A 12,221-nucleotide genomic window follows, 5' to 3' on the forward strand; every position below is an offset into this window, starting at 1 on the left:
TCGGAGGAGGGGAGGGAGGGGGTTTGATGTTGGCAAATTCAGAACCTGGTGCCAAAATTGACCTTGTAGTTTGGGCCAGGTTACTTCCGGGATCCTAGGCATAGCGTCTGCCATGTACGTCAAGGAGGGTACCACCTTTGCTTTGTAATTCCAAATTAGTAGAACCATAGTAAAGCGCCAGCATTTTTTTTATCTCTGGCTCGTACTTGGAGTGTCAATTTCTTAGTTTTCTTGACCAAAGACTCTTGCATATTAGTTTCTTTTAAACTGTTGCCCAGCATGACTCCCAAGTATTTGAATTCTTTCACACACTGAATTTTAACGCCTTCCAAATACCACTGTGATTTCTCATTGTTTCTTGGGGTTTTCTCCAAAATCATAATTTTGGTCTTTTTTTTTTGTTTACGTCAAAAATAACGATTTAGAGATAATCAGATTGTCCAGTTGATGTTGCATACCTCTGGAGGTCTGATCTAATAAGATCAGATCATCTGCGTAAAGTAAACGGGACGTTTTTACTCCTCCCATAGTCAGTTGGAAAGCTCCAACACCACCTTCTGTTTCGCCAAAGTCCCATAGGTATGAACAAAAGTGGGTGGGTGCTAGGGGGGGCACACCTGTTTCACTCCTCTAGCAGTGAGGATTTTTTTTGTATTAGATAATACAATCATCCTTTCAAATATATAAAACAGATATATAACAACATACAGCAACATACAAATAATAATTCAAATTACATCACTGTCAATTTCAAATATATAAAACATGTGAATGACAGTTTCAGATTACATCACTATCAATTGAATAATATTTAATTTCCAACACATTTAAAACATAGCTTGTTCAACTCAAATTTTGTTATCAACTTGCTTTGTTCGCGATAAATCTCTCTAAGGAGATGTACAATTAGGATTTATGGCCACAATTTTTGTAACCTCTAGGATGACATTTGAATTCATAAAATGTTTCGTTCAGAATCAACTTTGTTACTATCACATTTGGGAAAGATGGAGTCCAAAAAGTGAACTGTTGCCACACGCATTCCCAATTTAGAGCTATTGAATATGACTCACCAGATGTCATTTGTTTCCATGTTACCATAAATATTTACCAAATGATTTTTCCTTTGAATGGACAACATGGGGCAGTGCATTATACAGTGTTCTAGTGTCTCCTGCTCTGACTTATTTACACACAAGCGGCAAAAATAAGTTCTTTTGGAATCCATTTATGCCTGGCCATAATATCTCTTGTCGGCCAGAGATTGAGTCGAAACCTTAAATATTGAGCGCAAATATGACGACGGGCACAGGTTGAGGATTTTGTCGGACAGTGGTTCAACCTTACTTTCATGGATGTATCTTTATGTAAAACTTAAACTTAATTGTCTCCAAGATTTCTCTTGGACAACTTCTTGCTGAGAGCTTCTTCCAAAGGATTTCCCCGGTTGACCTGGTCAAACGCCTGGACTAGGTCAACAAAAGCCACATAGATTTTAGAGTTCAGATCTTTTAACACGCTTAGGAACAGAATGTTCACTGATGTTCCTGTGTTTTGACCAAACCCAATTGGAAAGTGTCTGCCAGGTTTTCTGCTTTTGTCCACGCTTGGAAGCGTTCTAGCAACAAGGAGCCAAAGATCTTACTGATAACGTTCAATAACGCTATGGGTCGGTAGTTTTCTGGATTATCTCTTGGCCCATTCTTAAATATTGGTACCACTGTTGCTGTTCTCCATGACGTTGATATGGTTCTTGCGTCAGTGATTTCTTTTGATGACCTATGCGATGAAAGTGGCCCATTCTGTAGAGTTTTCCTTCAGGTGGGCGTTTGTCGGGCCATCTGGGCCCTTGATATATTAAGTTTTTGGATTTTCTCTAGTATCAATTCCTTATCACAGGAAATATCCCAGTTTGTGTTCGTAAGTTTGGACAGAGCGTCATCGTGCATGTTATCTGAAGAATCCAAACCGGTTACTGTAGGTTTTTGGGAAAGAGCTGTAAAATGCTTTGTCCATACGTTTTCTCCCACACTATTTTACAACACGTTCTTTGTCCCCTTCGATGTGAGCTTGATAAGCGACCAAAATTCTCTGTTTTCTCCCACAAATCACTCTCAACATGCCTTCTGCGTTTGATATAGTGATGAGCTGTGTGATCTTAACCAATTTTTTTTTTTTGTATGTTTGTTGTGCCTTTTCAGCTTTTTCTATTGCCTTTGCAGTTAGATTTCTTTTTGCTTAGCGTTTCAGAAATCTTAACCTTTTTTCTGCAGTGACCTTCTTGTCACTGGATTAGAGTCACATTGGTCATTACTCGTGTTCCTGCCTTTTACTCAGTAGATGCTTAAATAAGGCTCGTAGTCGCTGTTGTTAGCGTCTCCGTCTGTTGTTGAGGTGATGGTGGTGTATGTCGTTAGTTTTTTGACTGCTGTTGCTGATGGTCTCATCCGAGTTCTTCCTCCACATTATTCTATTGTGGCTTCCATCTTTTCTTTCGTCTCACATCTCCTATTTCATTTCATCATCAATAAGTTATGGTCACTATAAGTAGTTCGAACCGTTGCAAAGGATGGGGATGTGTGTGAGAAATTCTCTTGACACAAAAACATGCGCTTTAATGGCTGAGTTACCATCCCTTTCCCAAGTTGGGATTGGATCCTCTTCTGTTTTTACTGTCAGTAGGAGGTTTAGCAGATCTCTCGGGGTCATTATCGATCGCCATAGTGTGCCCCTTTGGTATGACGCTGACTTTTGATTTCGCTTGTTAGCGGGTTTTCCAACTTTCGGATAGGTTAAGTTCAGGTCTCCATGCTGTTTTGCGTACTTTGGTTGTAAGTTTACAAGGACTTTGTCCACTGTTGTTTCAGCCAGTTCCAGGAAGTTTGTATTGCTCATGGCCTGCGGATTGCAATAGATGTTAAATAGAACAATATCATCTCCCTCATCCTTTGATTTTGTACAGTTGACGTGCTCCCACTTCAGATGTAGTACTTGGAAAAAAGACTTGACGTCAGAGTTTGTATATGGCGGATTTCGCTGCTGGAACGTATCAAAGTCAAGAGGCCTGAAGATGGACGACCAAGCGTACTCTTTTGCAGCTGTTGAAATAAGTCTCATAGCCGTCCATATACGTTTTTTCTGCTAGCCAGGTCTCCTGAAGACAAATCTCCAAAGTTTACATCACTTGGTGATAGGATGTGTGTGTGAGCCCTCTGGTATTCCACGAGCCCAGCGTTAATTGTCCAGTTGCCTTAGTTGTACATATCACTTCCTTCTGGGGGGCCTTGTTTGTTCTTGAGGTCAGTGGGTTGCTATCTTCGAGTTGAGGTAGCCAGAACTTCAGGTATCCAAGCCCACTTTTCACAAGCTTTACTTCTCCTTACGGTTATCTGGTTCTACAGACTCCGTAAATTATTTGTCTGTTTTGAAGGAGATTGTTAACTTTGAAAGCGGGCTCTGAGGTTTACGCCTTATGTTCAACACGTCTTGACAGGACTTGAGTTTTCAGTTTTGTTGGAAGAGTTGGATCTTATGTTCGACAACTATAAGGTTTTTCTCGTCTTCCAAAGGCTGTTTCATCTTCCTTTGATTTGTTGCCTTTGCGGGCCTCAGTCTGTGCCTCCTTATTCCTGGACCCGGTACTTCTATCCCTTTTCTCCATTGATTGATTGGTTAAGTTTTGATTTAGAGTGCACAAAAGGAGCTTTTTTTTTTTTTTTTTGGGGGGAGCCCCTGTGGTCATTTTTAATTGGTTCCTTTAGTACTGCATCGTTCTGAGTGTGTTCTGTTAGGTCAAATCCTAACATTTGAAAACTGTGTGGCTTTTGAGAACATCGACCTTACCACGGGAGATGGTATGTGGAGGTATACAGTCTGTTCTTCCTCTGAATCCGAATTCCACAATTATTTTATATTGTCCGTACAAACTTGGTCAGGTATACAGTTAATTAATATTACATTTTTCCTGTTTAGGACTTTCTCCTTGGCTTCCTCCAATTTGCTCCAGTTTAAAGTTTCTGAGACTTTGATTTTTTTTTTTTCCTGATATGTAAGGTGTTGCTCATTCGCCACCTCAACTCTTTTGTTCGTTTTCCAACAATTCTCTTCACGCGGTCGGTGTTCCTTCCTGGGTGGTGATTTCACTCTTGAGTACACAGTTTTCCTGTTTGTTGCAAGATCTGGTATTCTTAGATGTTGCTGTTTCGGATTAGTATGGGCACTACTGTATGTTTTTCCCTTTCCCAGTCTTTGTTTTGGATTTGTTATTTCCGGGGATTAGAGCCATTTAGCCGACGCTCTTCAGTCTCCACTGGTTCTTCACATTTTTCTGCTAGTATCATAAAGATTGCTGTATTGTTGGTTTTTGCCGAATGTAATCTCACTGTTTGTTGTTATTGAGTTGCTTCTCACATTTTCTTGGTTGAGCTCTGATTCCGATCCTTTAATCGTGTATTGCGACGGATACATCAGATCTACTGACACCGCCGATACTTCCACAATTTTTGTGCTTGGTTTGTTTTTATCCTGCAAGTTGTCAAGTGAAGTTGTTGCACCTTCTTTGGATCGCAGACTCAGTCTTGATTTTCTAAGTGCTGAAATAGGAAGTTGTTTCGTTACGTTTATTTTCTTGTGAGAGTATCTCTTTAAATATGCTAGCTTTTATGGCTGTTAGTGTGTCTCTTACAGATGCGTTCAAACATGTTTTTTTGTTAAACAGTGGATAAGTATCATTGTTTGTCTGATTTAGGATTTCCTCATTAATATTTTCATTATTATGAAGCTTTTGGTCCTTTTGTTTGATTGGAAGTAGATACATCTGGTTGCCACGGAAGTATTCAAGTATGATACATTTTGGACAGACTTCTCAGAGTTGTTTTTTGGCTTTAAGTGTTTCGGTACTGCTGAGCGTGTAGTCCTTCCAATTGTTGAAGTTGAATCAGTAGCATCTTTGTATGAAACATTGTCTATCTCTATCGTCTGAGTATACTTTGTCTCACAAGGCGTCTGGGTACTAACAGATGTTGTTACTGACTTGATTAATTCTTTCCTTCTCCCCTCAGGTGCATTTGTCTTGTGTTGATTCTCTTTACATTTGCGTGTGAAGCTGCTTCTTTTGTTTTTTCTGAATCTGATATGTATCCATCTACATCAGATTTGTGTGCATCATGGCAGTCAATGTTGTATGGTCTTTCAAGGTATCGTTGATGCTCTCATACAACTTGGTAAATGGTGCCAAAGCCATTGTCATCGCTGACATGATTGCAAAAATATGTTTTCTTTAGTTGGGCTCCTTATCCAAGACCGAAGGCGTTGCTACTGATTTTCTTCTTGTTAAGGAAAGTTTCGGCCTTTGTTTTATTTGCGGCGATGATGTTCTTGTGGCTGAAGTTGGTGTTTGGATCAACTGAATTTAGTCTGTCTAGTCTTCAGGAGGCAGACTAATTAATAGATCGGCCCTTGGTTGATTTTCATTGTTTTCTCCAGATAGTTGTTCCCCGTTTGGATTTTTTTACTTCTTTGTTTCACAGAGAGTTACTGTTTTCATATATTTCTGTTCGCTTGATGTTTTGGGGATTGTGCCTGTATCTGGTGCATTTGTGTCTGATCTTAGTTGGGCCTCCCCTGAGTCCAGAGGAGTTGTTTCCCCAGACGTGAACTTCTTAATTCACTCGGTTTCTTTTGATGTAACTAAGTTTGCTGCTGCTGCTAACCTGTTGCATTGATTTCCAGGTCTCTTTGGTGGTGACACGGGTACATTCTGGGGAAAATGTAGATTGTGGTAGCATCACGTTTTGCAACCTTTTCTTTTTTTTTCGTTGACAAGTGTATGCCTAACCAAGTGAAGCACTGATTTATCCAGGTCTCATCATTGGTTTGGACCTGGGCCCCCTCCAACAATTCAGCGTTGCAAAGTTCCCCTAGCATTGTTCTTGTGTTGGTGTATTTTTGAAAAGGTATGGTAGGGGTCGTGCTGGTACAGGCTCCCTTTTTTAGTCGTTATCTTTCTGTGCGTTCACTTTCTTATTTTTTTTTTTTTTGGGTCCTTTGTGATCTTTCTCTGTAACACCCTTCAGTGGTGGTTTTAATTTCCCTCTCAATTTCGCATGCTTTATAGTTAATTTTGTATTGTTTGTTTTGTTGCACATTTTTGTCTAAGCTACGTGTTCCCAGTCTTTCTTCTTGGTTTGTTTCAACATCCGTTGAGTTTAGTGGAGTGTTCAAATTGTTCATTGTTTCATTTAGTTCTTCCATGTTTAAACTACAGTTGGGACCTGTTGTTACTCTTTTGTGTGATGCACTTCCCTCTTGTATGGGATCCGTGGTTAAGTCCACTATTTGTGGACTTGCAGATTTTTCTCTGTTCGATTCCATATGAATTTGTGCTTCAACTGGTTTCAACTAGTGATTCCTTCCCTCAAGTGGGATCAGATTTTTTTGTTGAGTGCTTGTGGTTTTTCCCATTGTTTCAACTTCCTGATTATCTTCGTTGTTGCGATTCTCTGGCTCATTCAGGAAGGATTGGCACTCTTGTAAAACTTTGTTTGTTTCCTAAGTTTCGTCTGTTCTAGGCTTTGGAATTCAAATTGCTGGTCTGTACTTTCGTTTTTACTTGATTCCAGATCAGCTCCGTCTCTTCCTGAACCAGGAAGAAGCTCTTTAACTTCAGCTGACTTGATGGCTGAGTTTTCGGGGGTGTCTGCCTCCTGGCCTGTGGGCGTGACCAGTCCCAATGCAGCCGGAGCCCCCACCTCAGCCCTCTGATCCCTGTCTGTGCCTCCACTCCCCGAACGGGCACCGCCCCCTGCATCAGCCGTAATTTTCTCCCGCTCGGTCACTGTAAGTATGATATTTTTATTTTATCAATTATCTAATGATTTTGCACTGAGTCAGATAAATGTGTCTGTGCAAGAGTTGCCAAACGTGGGGTATGATTTTCTTTGTTCATATTTCGATTAGTTATTTTTGGAGATGTACATTGGTATGAAAGTGGTTTTTGTACTTTCTTACCTCCTTCCTGTATTACGTTCTGGTCCTTCAGGGTTTTTTCTTGAACGCAAGGGAGATTTCAGCGGGCTTCTATGTTCTAGTCTGCTGTCCTTGCTGCCGGCTCGTTGGCTACGTAGCCGGCACCCTTCATCTTCCTGAAATCGTCTTGATGTAATTTTCTTGCCGAGGCCGCCGGACGGCTGCAGACTGCAACCACCGTAGCAGCCAACTCTGCGGCGCAAAGGGGTTTATGTAGTCTCTCCTCCTTCACCAGATAGAGGTAGTGAACAGACTGCAAAAGCCTTTCCACAAAGTAAAGCGAGCTGCTGCAGACTGCAACCAACTCAGCAGCCAACTCCATATTTTATTATAGCTTCCACGTTAGTTGGGAAGAAATGAGCCATGTTGCATAGTAGGGCTGTGACTGGTTCCAGTGAGGGAACAGTTTGGGTTGGTTGATTAGTTGTGAACAGCGCTTGTGGTTTATTTGCTGAGCATGAAAGGTGCCTCCCTAATAGCTAGGTCTACGTGCCCTACACTCGAGACTGGGTGATCTTATCCTCCATTTCCTCCTGTGGTTGCTTATAGATCCCCTGCTGACAAATTGCCTGCCCTGGTTGTTTCTCTGTGTTCCTCAGCAGGTCCCCCCCCCTCCCCCGTTACCTATGGTTGTAAAGCGGTCTGTTACTTCTTGAAGCTAGATCTGTGCTCAAATAACCTAATATTTTTTTTTTTTCTTTTCCATTTATAAATTCTGGTATGTAGGATAAATATCCTTTTCATCTAGCAGAGTTTGAGATTTATTTTAGTTCATGCCCTTAGCTGGTGTTACATGTTGGTCACACTGTTTATTCTTGGCCTTGAGGGCTGATTTTGGGCACTTAGACGTTTGTGAACAATGCTGCGAGAACCTTCATATGGGTTGAAGGAAGTGAGAAGAATGAATATCCTGCAGAAATTATTAATTTGGACAATTGCGACTTTGCCAAGCTACTTTTAATAAGGTTGTTACATTTAGGAACTTGTTGGGACCGCCTGTCACACTGAAATTGTGAAGAACTCTACATCAAAATATTATGCTTGGGATCACAGCTTGCAGCCTGCCTTTCAATTTTGGTCTGTGATGTATAGCACAATTACCAGAGGGGATGAGCTGCTGGTTAGAGTAGATGCTTTAGTGGGGCCTCTGTAGGCCACATAGCCCAAACAGGAAGATGATGTACAGAAACACAGTCCCAAGGGTTCCTGCATAGAATGTTCTGAAGCAGCAGAGAATCTGGGCTGTAGGGAGTAAGGTTAAAATGTACTTTATTTGAGCAACAAAATGAAGAGCCTGAAAGTTACTGTATGATATCCTCTGTGTATGTCTTCTGATGGTCCAGCAATGGTCCCACGCCTTGCATCATGTACTTGGGCCATTAAGGCTACAGACTAATGGGAGGAAGCATTATAACTACCCATGTTGCTAGAGGGGCTTTTGGAGGATACATCTCCTTATGTTGGCAATTCAGAGGTGTGGTAGTTGGAGGAAGAAAGCTAACTGCTTATGGTGATATTGCGCTAGCTACTAAATGGGGGTGTGGGGGGGTTAAGTAAAGTTCTGATGGCTTTGTGGAAGATGTTTAGAAATTATATCTCTTGTTCGAATCTGTTTTTGTCCCCACCCAGGTTCAATGGATAACACAGTGCGTTTATGGGATTCTGCAAAAGCATTTGAAGATTTGGAGACTGATGATTTTACCACATCAACAGGACACATAAACCTGCTGGACAATTCACATGAATTGTTGCTTGGTGTATACATGACCAAATCGACACCTGTGACACATATCCATTTCACCCGCAGAAACTTACTCCTTGCTGCTGGAGCATATAGTCCACAGTAGACACTGAGGAAAAAGCCTTGTGTATTTGTGCAATTGCCTGTACAGTTCTGAAATGGAAGCAAAGGATTACTTCAAGCAGGTTCCAACAGGGAAATGGACCTGCAGTGTGTTGACAGCCTGATTAAGACCACAGTTGTGTTAAGAAGGGCAACAATGTCACTGATTTGCAGGATTGCTAATGTGCCATTCAGTTCTTGATTGTTATGATGATGGGTAACCTTCAGAAGTAAGATTTATGGTTGAATTGAACTCACTGACAAGTGTTTTCTGTAAGTTCTACAATTTTGCTATGATAGTAAAGATTACGTTATCAGGAGAATTGGGGGAGTTTGACTGATGTGGTTGAAAAGCAAGTGATGAATGCAAGGGGGGTCGGGGAGGGTTAGTGCTAGGTTGATTTTGCAGTTTATTAGGAGTGCAGGATCCAGTAGTTTGCTCATCTTATGTAAAAGGACAGTTGTGGACTGGAACTGCACTATTCATGGTTGCACACAGCACTTAAAAGTGAATGAAAATGCACAGCTGTCTTGAAACACTTCATAGAATGTAGGCTTGCAGTGTGTGCAGGTAGTGAAATGGTAAGAAATGGAGTGCTTTCACGACTGCAGAAGTTCCCTTCATGCCAAAGGGGATTTCGGTTCACTGGTGGGTGCTTGACAGCAGTCTTTGCCTCAATGAGGAGGATCATGTTGTTTAGTTGCGCTCGTGGCTTGCAGAGAGCACTAAGTAATGTAAATGGAATGAGTTTGGAGAGAAATTCCTTTCACTTCTTGTTGTGTTGCATATACTGTGGAATAATATGTACATATCATTGCTTTTCCACACTGTTTCAAGAAATGGGGGGGAAAGGAGAATGGGGTGTTCATCATCACCTTGTCTTTCATGATCTAAGCAAATCAGTATCTTCTAGGGGAAGTGGTCTGCAAAATACAGTGTTGAGGGAAAGGTGGCTGACAATCCTGTCTTCCACTGTGTAAGCGCCACGTATACTTTTTTTCTGGATGCTCTTTGAAAGAGTGTGCAATGCTACTGTACCAAATGGTCTGTTTGTAATCTTCAGATATGGGAGCTAGAAAAGGCTACATCTATGTGATGGCAGATTGCTAGTGCCTGGTATGGTTGAGCTAGGTATTGTGTGCTTTTAGACACATTGATCATCACCTAAAGTTTACAGAAGGGCCATTGGGAGCTGTTCCATAAAAAGGTAATGTATATAGTTTAACAAAGTGGTCTATACAATGCTGAGCCCAATAGTGTTGAGTGAAACTGGTAAGTGATGTGTCTTGCGATATTGGTGCAAGTCCTCTTTAGAACACCCTCCAATTGGTTTGAGTAAAAGCACATATGGCCAGTATATATCCATCATTTATGCAAAACCTATTAAGTTGGCCATTTGCCTGTGGAGAAGGGTCATGTTTGGCAAGTTTCCACTTTATTATTCACAAGTGCTTTTATTGTCTTTCTCATGTTCTCTGTGTATTTTGGAAGGTCAAATGATGTTATCTAGAGGAGGCCGCAGTCCATTTTAGACAGACAATTTTGCTAACCAGTCAATACCAGTCCAAATTGTGGATTAAGGACTGCTTAATACACTGTAAAGCTTGCTCAAAGTAGAATACAGTAAGCAGATGTTGACTACATGTTCCTGGGTTTTGACCAAAGAGTCGCATGCGGACCTCCTATGAAGAGGGTATTGTAATTGCAGCTGAAGTCAAGAAGGATATTATAGGGGTGGATTATGCAAATGACTACTTGGAAGAGCACTGCCTAATAGGGTTCGGGTTTCTAAATCTTCCCCCCCCCCTCCCCAATTCAGCACTGCATTCTTTTAGAATACACAGAGTATGCTATTTTTATTTATTATTTGGATTGTGCCGATAAGTGCACGTAGGCATCAACACACAAAAAACCTATACATTCAATAAATAACAGATTAAACAAAAAGAATTGGGTACATGTACAAAGCTGTTAATTGAACAAAATACAGATCAGAAGCAGCAAGTCAGGACACCGGGAAGACTATTCATTACCACCTAAAGAGAGCTTAAACCAAGTTAATTACCAGATTTAGTTTAGTAGGGCTGTGAACAATATCATGGCACCTGTACAGAAAACATGGACGATTACTACCACCACGAGCACACACTATCTTTTGCGCACCACCACCCGTCAATGTTAATTCAATGGAGAACTTTAAGGCCAGAGGTTCTAATGATATCCAGCCCAGTTCTTTCATGTGAACATAACAGCATTGCATGCCTCAAAACTTTTTTGGTTTGTGCCAGACCGGCTTTTCATTGTTGGTCATTATGTTTCTTATATTCAGAACAAATTCTCTCATGATCTTATCAATCACAGGCATAGAAGATGTACCAACACAAAGATTTGCAGTTACTAGTGAGCCAGACGACTCTGGAGCAACATCGGTCTGACAAGCCATATCCCTCATGCCAAGACCAACCCTAGCTCCATAACCTTCCACCAATTGAGTATTCACTGCACACTAGGTAATAGATTTACTGTCCACCATTAAGATATCTCTAATGCTTCCTCTGATCAGTATTGTCAAACTGGTCTACCAGAAAGAATTTCAGATCAGTTTTGGAGCCATTATTAACATGTCATTTTTCTAAACTCTAAAATGTGCTCCCATTGTACAACTTGCTCAGCAGCTGCCAAGGAATGGGGGTTGGGGGGTGCTGGGGTTTCTGAGGGGTGGGGTCGAGAACCATCAGACTACAAGTCTCCACCCTGGTTTGTACAAGATCCAACAATGGCATGCATTTTGCAAAAACGCTTTTTACTTCCAAACAAGGCAACTTATACTCAAGAGAAGGCAGAGAGGGGGTTGATTCAGGAATATGCCCAGATGCCATATTATGGGCAAGACGTCTAGTAATAGGCATTGAGACTCCTAAAATCAAAATATTACTCAAAAGTGCATGGTTAGTAAGAAAATCGGTGCCAAGCTGTGTAACAACTCAGCCATCCAGTGACTCATTTGAACAAATAAATAATAAAGGCAACAGTAAGCAAAGACTAGAACCTAGCTAACATGCTTACCCAACAACAGAAATCCAATAGTAAAATGCATGAAAGAGTATGAATGACGCTTGTTTCAATGAGACATTGGGGAGGATTGAATCAGTAAATACTACTGTAAGAGCTGAGACAGCGAATTGCAGGACACTGTAGAAGACCGATAAATAAGGATGGGTGCTAATAGTCAAATATACAGACCCAGATGAACCTTGAAGAATGTGGTCATTCAGCACCTAGCAGAGTAATTAGCAGCGCTTCGACCTACTGTTTTCTTCGGTGTGGTTTCAACATGCCCATGTTCACAAT

The 12,221-nt window shown here is 41.1% G+C and overlaps 1 protein-coding gene across 2 annotated transcripts in view; it reads left to right on the forward strand.

Moving 5' to 3' along the window:
- TAF5 (TATA-box binding protein associated factor 5) overlaps positions 1–9,192 on the forward strand; it is a 304,035-nt gene extending 294,843 nt beyond the window's left edge. For both annotated transcript variants that reach the window (XM_069611701.1, XM_069611702.1), the window contains one exon: positions 8,656–9,192. In XM_069611701.1, coding sequence (XP_069467802.1) covers positions 8,656–8,873 — 218 coding nt within the window. In that variant the 3' untranslated portion in view covers positions 8,874–9,192. The remainder of the gene's footprint in view (positions 1–8,655) is intronic.
- The last annotated feature ends 3,029 nt before the right edge of the window (positions 9,193–12,221 follow it).

This window comes from Ambystoma mexicanum, chromosome 8 (assembly GCF_040938575.1).
Source record: "Ambystoma mexicanum isolate Mex_15411 chromosome 8, UKY_AmexF1_1, whole genome shotgun sequence".
In the NCBI taxonomy this organism is placed as follows: domain Eukaryota; kingdom Metazoa; phylum Chordata; class Amphibia; order Caudata; family Ambystomatidae; genus Ambystoma; species Ambystoma mexicanum.